The sequence below is a fragment of the Saccoglossus kowalevskii genome, chromosome 13, assembly GCF_978046115.1.
Source record: "Saccoglossus kowalevskii chromosome 13, keSacKowa6.1, whole genome shotgun sequence".
Lineage (NCBI taxonomy): Eukaryota > Metazoa > Hemichordata > Enteropneusta > Harrimaniidae > Saccoglossus > Saccoglossus kowalevskii.
The window spans coordinates 36,464,453-36,476,929 of record NC_140653.1 but is presented as its reverse complement, the minus strand read 5'-3'; the positions used below and the strand labels follow the sequence as shown (position 1 = coordinate 36,476,929).

Here is a 12,477-nt window from a genome sequence, read left to right as displayed (position 1 = left end):
GGTAAGGAGGGAGTGTCAACAGATACAGTACGTCCATATTTATAAGGAGGGAGGGAGTGTCAACAGATACAGTACGTTTAAATTTATAGGTAGGGAGGGAGTGTCAACAGATACAGTACGTCCATATTTATAGGTAGGGAGGTAGTGGCAACAAACACGGTGCGTCCATATTTATAGGTAGGGAGGGAGTGTCAACAGATACAGTACGTCTATATTTATAGGTAGGGAGGGAGAGTCATCAGATACAGTACGTCTACATTTATAGGTAGGGAGGGAGTGTCAACAAATACAGTACGTCTATATTTACAGGTAGGGAGGGAGTGTCAACAGATACGGTACGTCTATATTTATAGGTAAGGAGGGAGTGTCAACAAACACAGTGCGTCCATATTTATAGGTAGGGAGGGAGTGACAGCAGATACAGTACGTCTATATTTGTAGGTAGGCAAGGAGTGTCAACAGATACAGTACGTCCATATTTATAGGTAGGGAGGGAGTGTCAACAGATACAGTACGTCCATATTTATAGGTAGGGAGGTAGTGTCAACAAACACAGTGCGTCCATATTTATAGGTAGGGAGGGAGTGTCAACAGATACAGTACGTCTATATTTTTAGGTAGGGAGGGAGTGTCAACAGATATAGTACGTCTATATTTACAGGTAGGGAGGGAGTGTCAACAGATACGGTACGTCTATATTTATAGATAGGCAAGGAGTGTCAACAGATACAGTACGTCCTTATTTATAGGTAGGGAGGGAGTGTCAACAGATACAGTACGTCTATATTTATAGGTAGGGAGGCAGTGTCAACAGATACAGTACGTCTATATTTATAGGTAGGGAGGGAATGTAAACAAATACAGTACGTCTATATTTATAGGTAGGGAGGCAGTGTCAACAGATACAGTACGTCTATATTTATAGGTAGGGAGGGAATGTAAACAAATACAGTACGTCTATATTTATAGGTAGGGAGGGAGTGTCAACAGATACAGTACGTCCATATTTATAGGTAGGCAAGGAGTGTCAACAGATACAGTTCGTCCATATTTATAGGTAGGGAGGGAGTGTCAACAAATACAGTACGTCTATATATATAGGTGGCCAAGGAGTGTCAACAAATACAGTACGTTTATATTTATAGGTAGGGAGGGAGTGTCAACAGATACAGTACGTCCATATTTATAGGTAGGGAGGTAGTGTCAACAAACACAGTGCGTCCATATTTATAGGTAGGGAGGGAGTGTCAACAGATACAGGACGTCTATATTTATAGGTAGGGAGGGAGTGTCAACAGATATAGTACGTCTATATTTACAGGTAGGGAGGGAGTGTCAACAGATACGGTACGTCTATATTTATAGGTAGGGAGGGAGTGTCAACAAACACAGTGCGTCCATATTTATAGGTAGGGAGGGAGTGACAACAGATACAGTACGTCTATATTTATAGGTAGGGAGGCAATTTCAACAGATACAGTACGTCTATATATGTGCGCATGGGCACGTGAGTTGAGTCGGTTGTGGGTAGAAACCCGGAGAGAGATCGAGAAGACAAGTTCACCGTGCGGTAACAATAACTCAACTGTTTATTCACTTCACTCGATTACATGTAAGTTACAATGAAACAACAAACAAACTACTAATAATAACACCGGGATGTGATTGGTTGAAATAACTGTGGGTGTGGCAACAGCAGTGGGTGTCTAATTAGGTCAGACTAACAGTCTCCACATTACTCCCGGCGGCAGAAATAAATACTACATGTACATGCATTGTAGTAACGAACAAATCACTAGAAAATCGAATAAAACATAAAAAATATAAGCGAATAATAGAATAACAACGTTGATGTTCACAAAAAGAATACGAACTAAACAATTTAAAATTAAACGGTAACTAGCACAAATCAAGTCATCAAAATGTTCGATTTAAGAAGTAGGACCTGACCAGTCATTAATCCAATCCCTAATTCTTTGTCGGGCTCTGATGTTCGCCTCACGCCGTGGAGGCCGATTAGAAATAACATTAGCAGTACGTGTGTCATTAGAATCGTTAATATGTCTATTGTTATCAGTGTCCAAGATTTGTATATTATCAGTGTCCAAGCATTGCATATTATCCGTAGAGACTTCAATAGGATATAGTTTCACAATAGGACGATTTGTTTTACCGTTACGCGTTCTGATATTTGCAGCGCGAGTTATACCGTCGTTTCCTGTTATAAGAGACTCGACCACGGCTAAATCCCATAACGTACGTTTCTTGTTGTCTGAATGTACAAGTACAACGTCTCCAGACTTGATCGCGTTTGTTAATTTCCCGGTTTTTTGTCGTTCATGTCGTTCTCGGAGTGCTGATAAATATTCTAACTCCCATTTTTTCCAAAGTCGATCCATAGTTTCACTGAGCTTCGTGGCACGTTTATGGAGAGTTTCCTTTGTTTCGTACGTCGGATCGATGAGTTCCTCCATGTCGATAGTTACATGTGGCAATGTGTTCAACGTACGGCCATGGAGTAAGTGAGCTGGGGTGAGGGGAGTCGCCTCTGCGTCGTCACCATAAACATAAGTTATCGGACGGTTGTTTATTGTTGTTTCTATTTCGCACAATATAGTATTCATTTCATCCATTGTGACGAATGCGCGACGAAGTACTTTCTTTAACGTGTTCTTTGTCATACCAATCATGCGTTCATAGAAACCTCCCCACCAAGGAGCGCGTTTTGGAATGAATGTCCACTGAATGTGATGGTTTGCAAGGAAGGCTTTTACTTGCGGGTCGTTGAACAGATCGTTGATTTCCTTAGCGGCGGATAAGTAGGTCGTGGCGTTGTCGGAAACGATTCGTGTAGGCAGAGATCTGCGCGCCGCAAAACGTCGAAAAGCGCGGAGAAAACTATCGGTTGATAAATCTTGAACCAATTCCAAGTGTATTGCTCTGGTATTAGCACACGTGAAGAGACATATGTAACATTTTCTCTCGCCGCCATTTTCCCGTTTAACGTAAAGTTCACCAGTGAAATCAATGCCACAAACCTGAAAGGGTTCAGATTTCTGGGTGCGATAGTTAGGCAGAGGGGCGGTGATTGGTTTCATGTAAGAACGTCCGGTAACACGTTTGCATATTACACATTTCCGTAGTAACGCCTTGACGGTAGCTCTAATCCTTGTAATCCAGTATGTTTGACGTAATAACGTGACAGTACTTTGTAGTCCGGAATGTAGTGATCTTTCATGGGCATCACGAACTAGTAAATTCGTAAACTGGTGATCAGGAGGTATTAAAATTGGAAACTTAGCATTGTCTCCAATGGGCGCATTGTGTAGACGACCACCACAGCGGATGACGTGTTGTTTATCAATAAATAAACGAAGTTGTCGAATTAAAGGCGAGGCTTTGTTATTTTCAACTTGTAGGAATTCACGTTCTTTTTGATAACGCGTCTTCTGTACATATACTACCCATTTTGATTGTGCCTGCGCGATTTCGTTCGCTGCTAACTCATTCAGATTTCGAGATTGTGCAGGTTTTTTGATATTATCGACGAACCTTAAAACAAGCGCGGTAATACGATTTAACTTTTGTAAAGAGTTGTATCGATTTATATCAACAATTTGACCAATGCCGGTAGTACTGACAGTGTCCAAACCAGCATTGGTTTGACCGATGATGTCAGTGTTGACTTTGTCAGCGTTTTCAGTAGAATCGTGAAGCTCGATCTGTTCATCAGTTGTACATGTTGGGGTTTCCTTATTCAGAACGTTGTTATGTACGCATTTCGGGCCATGCCACCAAAGTTTAGAATTGTTGAGCTGCTCTGTAGTTATTCCTCTTGTCAAAAGATCGGCGGGGTTTTGAGTTGTTGGAATGTATCGATAGTCCCTGAATGAAAACGATTTAATTTCCTCGATGCGATGTCTGACGAATGCCGGTAATTTAGCTTTGCTGTTAATCCAGCTTAATACAATTTGACTGTCCGAGAAGAGAATTTTCTCCTCAATATGAAGGCGTGCAGATAGTTGGTTTTCAACGAATTTTGTAAGTCTTGTTCCTAACACAGCTGCCATAAGTTCCAGTCGTGGTAGGGTGATGTCTTTCACTGGTGCAACTCGGGATTTGGCCATGACTAGATTTGCCGATGTGTTTGATACAAGATAGACAGATGCACCATACGCTTTAGTGCTGCTGTCCACAAAGCATACGAGTTTATAAGAGTTCGTTTCCTCGGCGTTAGTGTACAGGCGTGGAACGGTGATATTGGATGCATTTCGTAAGTCCGTTTCAATTTTCGACCAAGTGTTCGTTAAATGTGTCGGCAGTTCTTTATCCCATTCAAGATTCTCCTTCCATAATGTCTGTATAAATATTTTGGCTTTTACATGAACCGGATTTAATAGTCCGAGTGGATCAAACAAACAATTCGTACGTCTAACAATTTCTCGTTTAGTTATCTTCTCGGTAGGTTGGTGTTCGTACGATTTGTAGCCGATAGTATCTGTATTTGTATTCCACTTCATACCAAGTAATGATGGGTTATTGTCATCGAGTAAAACTCCGTCCTTCCTAGCGATGTCTTGCAATAGAGAACTGTTTGTTGACCACGAACGGAGATTGAACCCAGCGGAAGTAGTCAAATCGTTGGCGTCGTTGTAGTACGAAATAGCATCGACGTCATTCTTTGCACCACTTAGAACGTTGTCGACATATATATTTTCGCGTAGATCCCTGGCGGTGTTAGTGTCAAACATTTGTAGGTGTTTTCGAATAACAGCATTTAAAATGGCGGGGCTGGCGACTGATCCAAAAAGAACAGATGAGAAACGGAAGACAATAAAGTCACTTTCTGTGTCGGTCGGATCCGAAAGCCATAGAAACTTTGTAAATTCTCTGTCCTCTTCATGAAGAGCCACGTGTAAAAATGCTTTCTCCAAATCACTGACCAAGGCTATCGGATGCGTACGGAATCTTAGCAATATACCTGCTAAATCATTAAGTAACATGGGACCCTTATCGATACAGTCGTTAAGACTCGGAGTTTGACAAGTATTGCAGCTGCAATCATAGACAATCCTAATTGGTGTAGTGGGGGAGTCCTTTTTGACGGCATGGTGAGGAAGGTAGTGCCCTTGATTCGGATTATCGGAGTCCAGTCGTTCAATAAACCCACGGTGTTCTTGCTCCTTTATAATACGGTCGTAAACAGGAAGTAAATCGGATGGAAGCTTACGTACCATATGACGTGTTCGTTTTTCGACGATCCGCCTATTTGTTGGTAATACCGGGTGATTTTCTTTCCAGGGAAGTCGGGCAAAGTATTGTTTGTCGCGTTGTTCGATATTCTGTTCGCAAAACGTTTCGAATTCGTCTGCCTTGTCATCAGTAGAGTCCGTGTTGGCAGGTTCACGAATGCCAATGGTGTCAAAATCCCAGAGTTTAGTTACGGGATCGTCAGTTGGTGAATATGCGTTCACGTGAAAGCTGGTGACGTCAGTTGGGAATGACGCATCACGTGACGTTGGTCCAGAGAGTAGGTAACCCAAACGAGATGAAACAGCGGTCGGCCCGTTGCCTTTGATGGTTTTGTCGCCCACGAATGACCAATAATGATCGGCACCAATCAAAAGAGATATGTTCAAATATTTATGGTTTACAGCAGGATGCGCTAGCTGGAGTCCTTTGATGTGCGGTAAATTCAGTACAGCTGGACAAATATGATTGTTAATTGGATTGCAGATTTCAGGAACAATTAACGTAGATATTGATATATCGGGCCCCCATGTTGTTTTTACCGTCAACGTTACGTAATTGAGCCTTTTCGGCGCAGATTTCTTATTGCCAAAGGTGGAGATTTGGACCGATGTTTGTCCGTCTGGCGTCAGGTGTAAATGTTCGGCTAATTTCTCAGAGATAAACGATCTTGTAGCTCCTTCGTCAAATAGGATTGTTGCGTCGGCCGATGCTTTATCCGAGTAGACTTGAGTAATCGCCGTTTTGAGAAGTACGTTGCCGCTAGTTGATTGAAGGTCGGTTGACACAGAATTAGCGTGGATTTTCTGGCTGTTAGTATTGCTTGAAGTGTCTGGTTTCGATAGTTTTGGCGATTGTTTGAACGCATGATGAATCGTAGTGTGGTGTTTGCTGTCGCATTTCCGACATTTAAAGACAGATTGACAAGATCGCGAAGAGTGTCCTTTGCTTAAACAATTAAAACATAGTCCTTTCGTTTTGATGATCTCGAAGCGTTGCATATGGTCGGTTACGTTCGTGCAATCGAAGGGACGATGTGAATTACTGCAGAAAACACAATCTGGTTTGCGAGTTTTTGTGTTGGTGTGAAGTGCTTGAGCAGAGAACTGTACATTACGCATAGGCGATTCGTTGTAGGCGAAAGACGATACGGAATTGTTAGAGATTTCGCCAGCCTCCATTGCTTCGATCTCCTTACACACAGATTCACGTAGATTTTTAAATGACCAATCGTCGGTTCCATGGTCGCGAGTGATGATTCGACGGAAATTTCCTGGAAGTTTTTCTAGGATGATAGGTATGAGGAAATCTCCGTACGAGTCTTCGCTCTTCCCAAGTGCTTCTAAGCCTCTTCTGTAACTCTCCATGTTGTCGTAGAAAAACTTTAGTGAGGATAAGTCATTAGACGGTTTTGGCAATTCCCAAAGTGCTTTCATATATGCATTTCGTATTTTATGTTTCAGTCCGTAACGTCGTTTTAGTAATTCTAAGGCGTGTTTGTAGTTCTCGTTTGTCAGTTGCAATCCCTCGATTACTTTAGCCGCTTCTCCCTTTACATGTGCTCGTAGGTATTGAAACTTATTTACCTCATCCAACATGTCGTCCTTGTCTATAGCTGCTTCAAACGTGTCGATAAAACTTTGCCAAGAAAGAATATCACCTGAAAATTCTTCGAGATCTAGTTTAGGTAGATTTACAGTTCGTCTTCTGGACGCTGAGTTGTTACTTGTGAACGACGTGCTTGACATTTCAGATGATGTCTGTGTTGTTGGCGTTGTTGGTGTATCGGCGCGTTGGATGAAGTTCCTTATCTCCACGATTCTTTCTTTGATATCAATGACGTAGTTGTCTGCATCAAGAAATAGATTGTCGAACTCTGTTTCGTCGGCTCTTTTGAGAATTTCTTCATCCAATGCTCTGATCTGCTCCAATCTTGATGTAATATCTTCATGCGTTGCGATGAGAACGTCTTTTTCATGTTGTGTCAATGGGTCATCTTTGGACATGATGTCAGTGGCTTTTTGTAACTGTCTCGTCATTTGAGCACGGTGTCCTCTTCTACTTGCAGAATGTTTAACTCGTTCTGCCATGTTTCTATGCGTTGTAGAATTTCCTCCAAAGTACGTTGATCCTGGTCTCGGCACCAAATGTGCGCATGGGCACGTGAGTTGAGTCGGTTGTGGGTAGAAACCCGGAGAGAGATCGAGAAGACAAGTTCACCGTGCGGTAACAATAACTCAACTGTTTATTCACTTCACTCGATTACATGTAAGTTACAATGAAACAACAAACAAACTACTAATAATAACACCGGGATGTGATTGGTTGAAATAACTGTGGGTGTGGCAACAGCAGTGGGTGTCTAATTAGGTCAGACTAACAGTCTCCACAATATTTATAGGTAGGGAGGGAGTGTAAACAAATACAGTACGTCTATATTTATAGGTAGGGAGGGAGTGTCAACAGATACAGTACGTCCATATTTATAGGTAGGCAAGGAGTGTCAACAGATACAGTACGTCCATATTTATAGGTAGGGAGATAGTGTCAACAAATACAGTACGTCTATATTTATAGGTGGACAAAAAGTGTCAACAAATACAGTACGTCTATATTTATAGGTAGGGAGGGAGTGTCAGCAGATACAGTACGTATATATTTATAGGTAGGGAGGGAGTGTCAACAGATACAGTACGTCTATATTTATAGATTGGCAAGGAGTGTCAACAGATACAGTACGTCCATATTTATAGGTAGGGAGGGAGTGTCAACAGATACAGTACGTCCATATTTATAGGTAGGGAGGGAGTGTCAACATATATAGTGCGTCTATATTTATTGGTGGGCAAAGAGTGTCAACAGATACAGTGCATCCATATTTATAGGTAAGGAGGGAGTGTCAACAGATACAGTACGTCCATATTTATAAGTAGGGAGGCAGTGTCGACAGATACAGTACGTCCATATTTATAGGTAGGGAGGTAGTGTCAACAAACACAGTGCGTCCATATTTATAGGTAGGGAGGGAGTGTCAACAAATACAGTACTTCCATATTAATAAGTTGGGAGGGAGTGTCAACAAATACAGTACGTCTATATTTATAGGTAGGGAGGGGGTGTCAACAGATACAGTACGTCTATATTTATAGGTAGGGAGGGAGGGAGTGCCAACAGATACAGTACGTCTATATTTATAGGTAGGGAGGGAGTGTCAACAAACACAGTGCGTCCATATTTATAGGTAGAGAGGGAGTGTAAACAGATACAGTACGTCTATATTGATAGGTAGGGAGGCAGTGTCAACAGATACAGTACGTCCATATTTATAGGTAGGGAGGGAGTGTCAAAAGATTCAGTACGTCCATATTTATAGGTAGGCAAGGAGTGTCAACAGATACAGTACGTCTATATTTATAGGTAGGGAAGGGGTGTCAACAAATACAGTACTTCCATATTAATAAGTTGGGAGGGAGTGTCAACAAATACAGTACGTCTATATTTATAGGTAGGGATGGAGTGTCAACAGATACATTACGTCTATATTTATAGGTAGGGAGGGAGTGTCAACAAATACAGTACGTCTATATTTATAGGTAGGGAGGGAGTGTAAACAAATACAGTACGTCCATATTTATAGGTAGGCAAGGAGTGTCAACAGATACAGTACGTCCATATTTATAGGTAGGGAGGGAGTGTCAACAAATACAGTACGTCTATATTTATAGGTGGACAAGGAGTGTCAACAAATACAGTACGTCTATATTTATAGGTGGACAAAAAGTGTCAACAAATACAGTCCGTCTATATTTATAGGTAGGGAGGGAGTGTCAACAGATACAGTACGTTTATATTTATAGGTAGGGAGGGGGTGTCAACAGATACAGTACGTCCATATTTATAGGTAGGGAGGGAGTGTCAACAGATATAGTGCTTCTATATTTATAGGTGGGGAGGGAGTGTCAACAGATACAGTACGTCTATATTTATAAGTAGGGAGGGAGTGTCAACAGATACAGTAGGTCTATATTTATAGGTTGGGAGGGAGTGTCAACAAACACAGTGCGTCCATATTTATAGGTAGGGAGGGAGTGACAACAGATTCAGTACGTCTATATTCATAGGTAGGGAGGGAGTGTCAACAGATACAGTACGTCTATATTTATAGGTAGGGAGGGAGTGTCAACAGATACGGTACGTCTATATTTATAGGTAGGGAGGGAGTGTCAACAAACACAGTGCGTCCATATTTATAGGTAGGGAGGGAGTGACAACAGATACAGTACGTCTATATTTGTAGGTAGGCAAGGAGTGTCAACAGATACAGTACGTCCATATTTATAGGTAGGGAGGGAGTGTCAACAGATACAGTACGTCTATATTTATAGGTAGGGAGGGAGTGTCAACAGATACAGTACGTCAATATTTATAGGTAGGGAGGGAGTGTCAACAAATACAGTACGTCTATATTTATAGGTAGGGAGGGAGTGTATACAAATACAGTACGTCTATATTTATAGGTAGGGAGGGAGTGTCAACATATACAGTACGTCCATATTTATAGGTAGGCAAGAAGTGTCAACAGATACAGTACGTCCATATTTATAGGTAGGGAGGGAGTGTCAACAAATACAGTACGTCTATATTTATAGGTGGACAAGGAGTGTCAACAAATACAGTACGTCTATATTTATAGGTGGACAAAAAGTGTCAACAAATACAGTACGTCTATATTTATAGGTAGGGAGGGAGTGTCAACAGATACAGTACGTCTATATTTATAGGTAGGGAGGGAGTGTCAACAGATACAGTACGTTTATATTTATAGGTAGGGAGGGAGTGTCAACAGATACAGTACGTCCATATTTATAAGTAGGGAGGGAGTGTAAACAAATACAGTACGTCTATATTTATAGGTAGGGAGGGAGTGTCAACAAATACAGTACGTCCATAGTTATAGGTAGGCAAGGAGTGTCAACAGATACAGTACCCCCATATTTATAGGTAGGGAGGGAGTGTCAACAAATACAGTACGTCTATATTTATAGGTGGACAAGGAGTGTCAAGAAATACAGTACGTCTATATTTATAGGTGGACAAAAAGTGTCAACAAATACAGTACGTCCATATTTATAGGTAGGGAGGGAGTGTCAACAAACACAGTGCGTCCATATTTATAGGTAGGAAGGGAGTGACAACAGATACAGTACGTCTATATTTGTAGGTAGGCAAGGAGTGTCAACAGATACAGTACGTCCATATTTATAGGTAGGGAGGGAGTGTCAACAGATACAGTACGTCTATATTTATAGGTAGAAAGGGAGTGTAAACATATACAGTACGTCTATATTTATAGGTAGGGAGGGAGTGTCAACAAATACAGTACGTCTATATTTATAGGTAGGGAGGGAGTGTAAACAAATACAGTACGTCTATATTTATAGGTAGGGAGGGAGTGTCAACAAATACAGTACGTCCATATTTATAGGTAGGCAAGGAGTGTCAACAGATACAGTACGTCCATATTTATAGGTAGGGAGGGAGGGAGTGTCAACAAATACAGTACGTCTATATTTATAAGTGGACAAGGAGTGTCAGCAAATACAGTACGTCTATATTTATAGGTGGACAAAAAGTGTCAACAGATACAGTACGTCTATATTTATAGGTAGGTAGGAGTGTCAACAGATACAGTACGTCTATATTGATAGGTAGGGAGGGAGTGTCAACAGATACAGTACGTTTATATTTATAGGTAGGGAGGGAGTGTCAACAGATACAGTACGTCCATATTTATAGGTAGGTAGGTAGTGTCAACAAACACAGTGCGTCCATATTTATAGGTAGGGAGAGAGTGTCAACAGATACAGTACGTCTATATTTATAGGTAGGGAGTGAGGGAGTGCCAACAGATACAGTACGTCTATATTTATAGGTAGCGAGGGAGTGTCAACAAACACAGTGCGTCCATATTTATAGGTAGAGAGGGAGTGTAAACAGATACAGTACGTCTATATTGATAGGTAGGGAGGCAGTGTCAACAGATACAGTACGTCCATATTTATAGGTAGGGAGGGAGTGTCAAAAGATTCAGTACGTCCATATTTATAGGTAGGCAAGGAGTGTCAACAGATACAGTACGTCTATATTTATAGGTAGGGAAGGGGTGTCAACAAATACAGTACTTCCATATTAATAAGTGGGGAGGGAGTGTCAACAAATACAGTACGTCTATATTTATAGGTAGGGATGGAGTGTCAACAGATACATTACGTCTATATTTATAGGTAGGGAGGGAGTGTCAACAAATACAGTACGTCTATATTTAAAGGTAGGGAGGGAGTGTAAACAAATAAAGTACGTCCATATTTATAGGTAGGCAAGGAGTGTCAACAGATACAGTACGTCCATATTTATAGGTAGGGAGGGAGTGTCAACAAATACAGTACGTCTATATTTATAGGTGGACAAGGAGTGTCAACAAATACAGTACATCTATATTTATAGGTGGACAAAAAGTGTCAACAAATACAGTACGTCTATATTTATAGGTAGGGAGGGAGTGTCAACAGATACAGTACGTTTATATTTATAGGTAGGGAGGGGGTGTCAACAGATACAGTACGTCCATATTTATAGGTAGGGAGGTAGTGTCAACAAACACAGTGCGTCCATATTTATAGGTAGGGAGGGAGTGTCAACAGATACAGTACGTCTATATTTATAGGTAGGGAGGGAGTGTCAACAGATACAGTACGTCCATATTTATAGGTATGGAGGGAGTGTCAACAGATACATTACGTCCATATTTATAGGTAGGGAGGGAGTGTCAACAGATATAGTGCGTCTATATTTATAGGTGGGGAGGGAGTGTCAACAGATACAGTACGTCTATATTTATAGGTAGGTAGGAGTGTCAACAGATACAGTACGTCTATATTGATAGGTAGGGAGGGAGTGTCAACAGATACAGTACGTTTATATTTATAGGTAGGGAGGGAGTGTCAACAGATACAGTACGTCCATATTTATAGGTAGGTAGGTAGTGTCAACAAACACAGTGCGTCCATATTTATAGGTAGGGAGAGAGTGTCAACAGATACAGTACGTCTATATTTATAGGTAGGGAGTGAGGGAGTGCCAACAGATACAGTACGTCTATATTTATAGGTAGCGAGGGAGTGTCAACAAACACAGTGCGTCCATATTTATAGGTAGAGAGGGAGTGTA

The 12,477-nt window shown here is 41.2% G+C and overlaps 1 protein-coding gene across 1 annotated transcript; it reads right to left on the bottom strand.

Annotated features, from left to right (window-relative positions):
* Positions 1 to 1,931: 1,931 nt before the first annotated feature.
* On the bottom strand, positions 1,932 to 7,340 carry LOC102809203 (uncharacterized). The gene has a single exon (XM_006823592.2). The coding sequence runs from the start codon at positions 7,338 to 7,340 to the stop codon at positions 1,932 to 1,934; it is 5,409 nt and encodes a 1,802-aa protein (XP_006823655.2).
* Between the last annotated feature and the right edge of the window lie 5,137 nt (positions 7,341 to 12,477).

Bases quoted from the DNA above. Each gene is read 5' to 3' on its own strand.
- LOC102809203 (XM_006823592.2), bottom strand. From the start codon at position 7,340: ATGGCAGAACGAGTTAAACATTCTGCAAGTAGAAGAGGACACCGTGCT.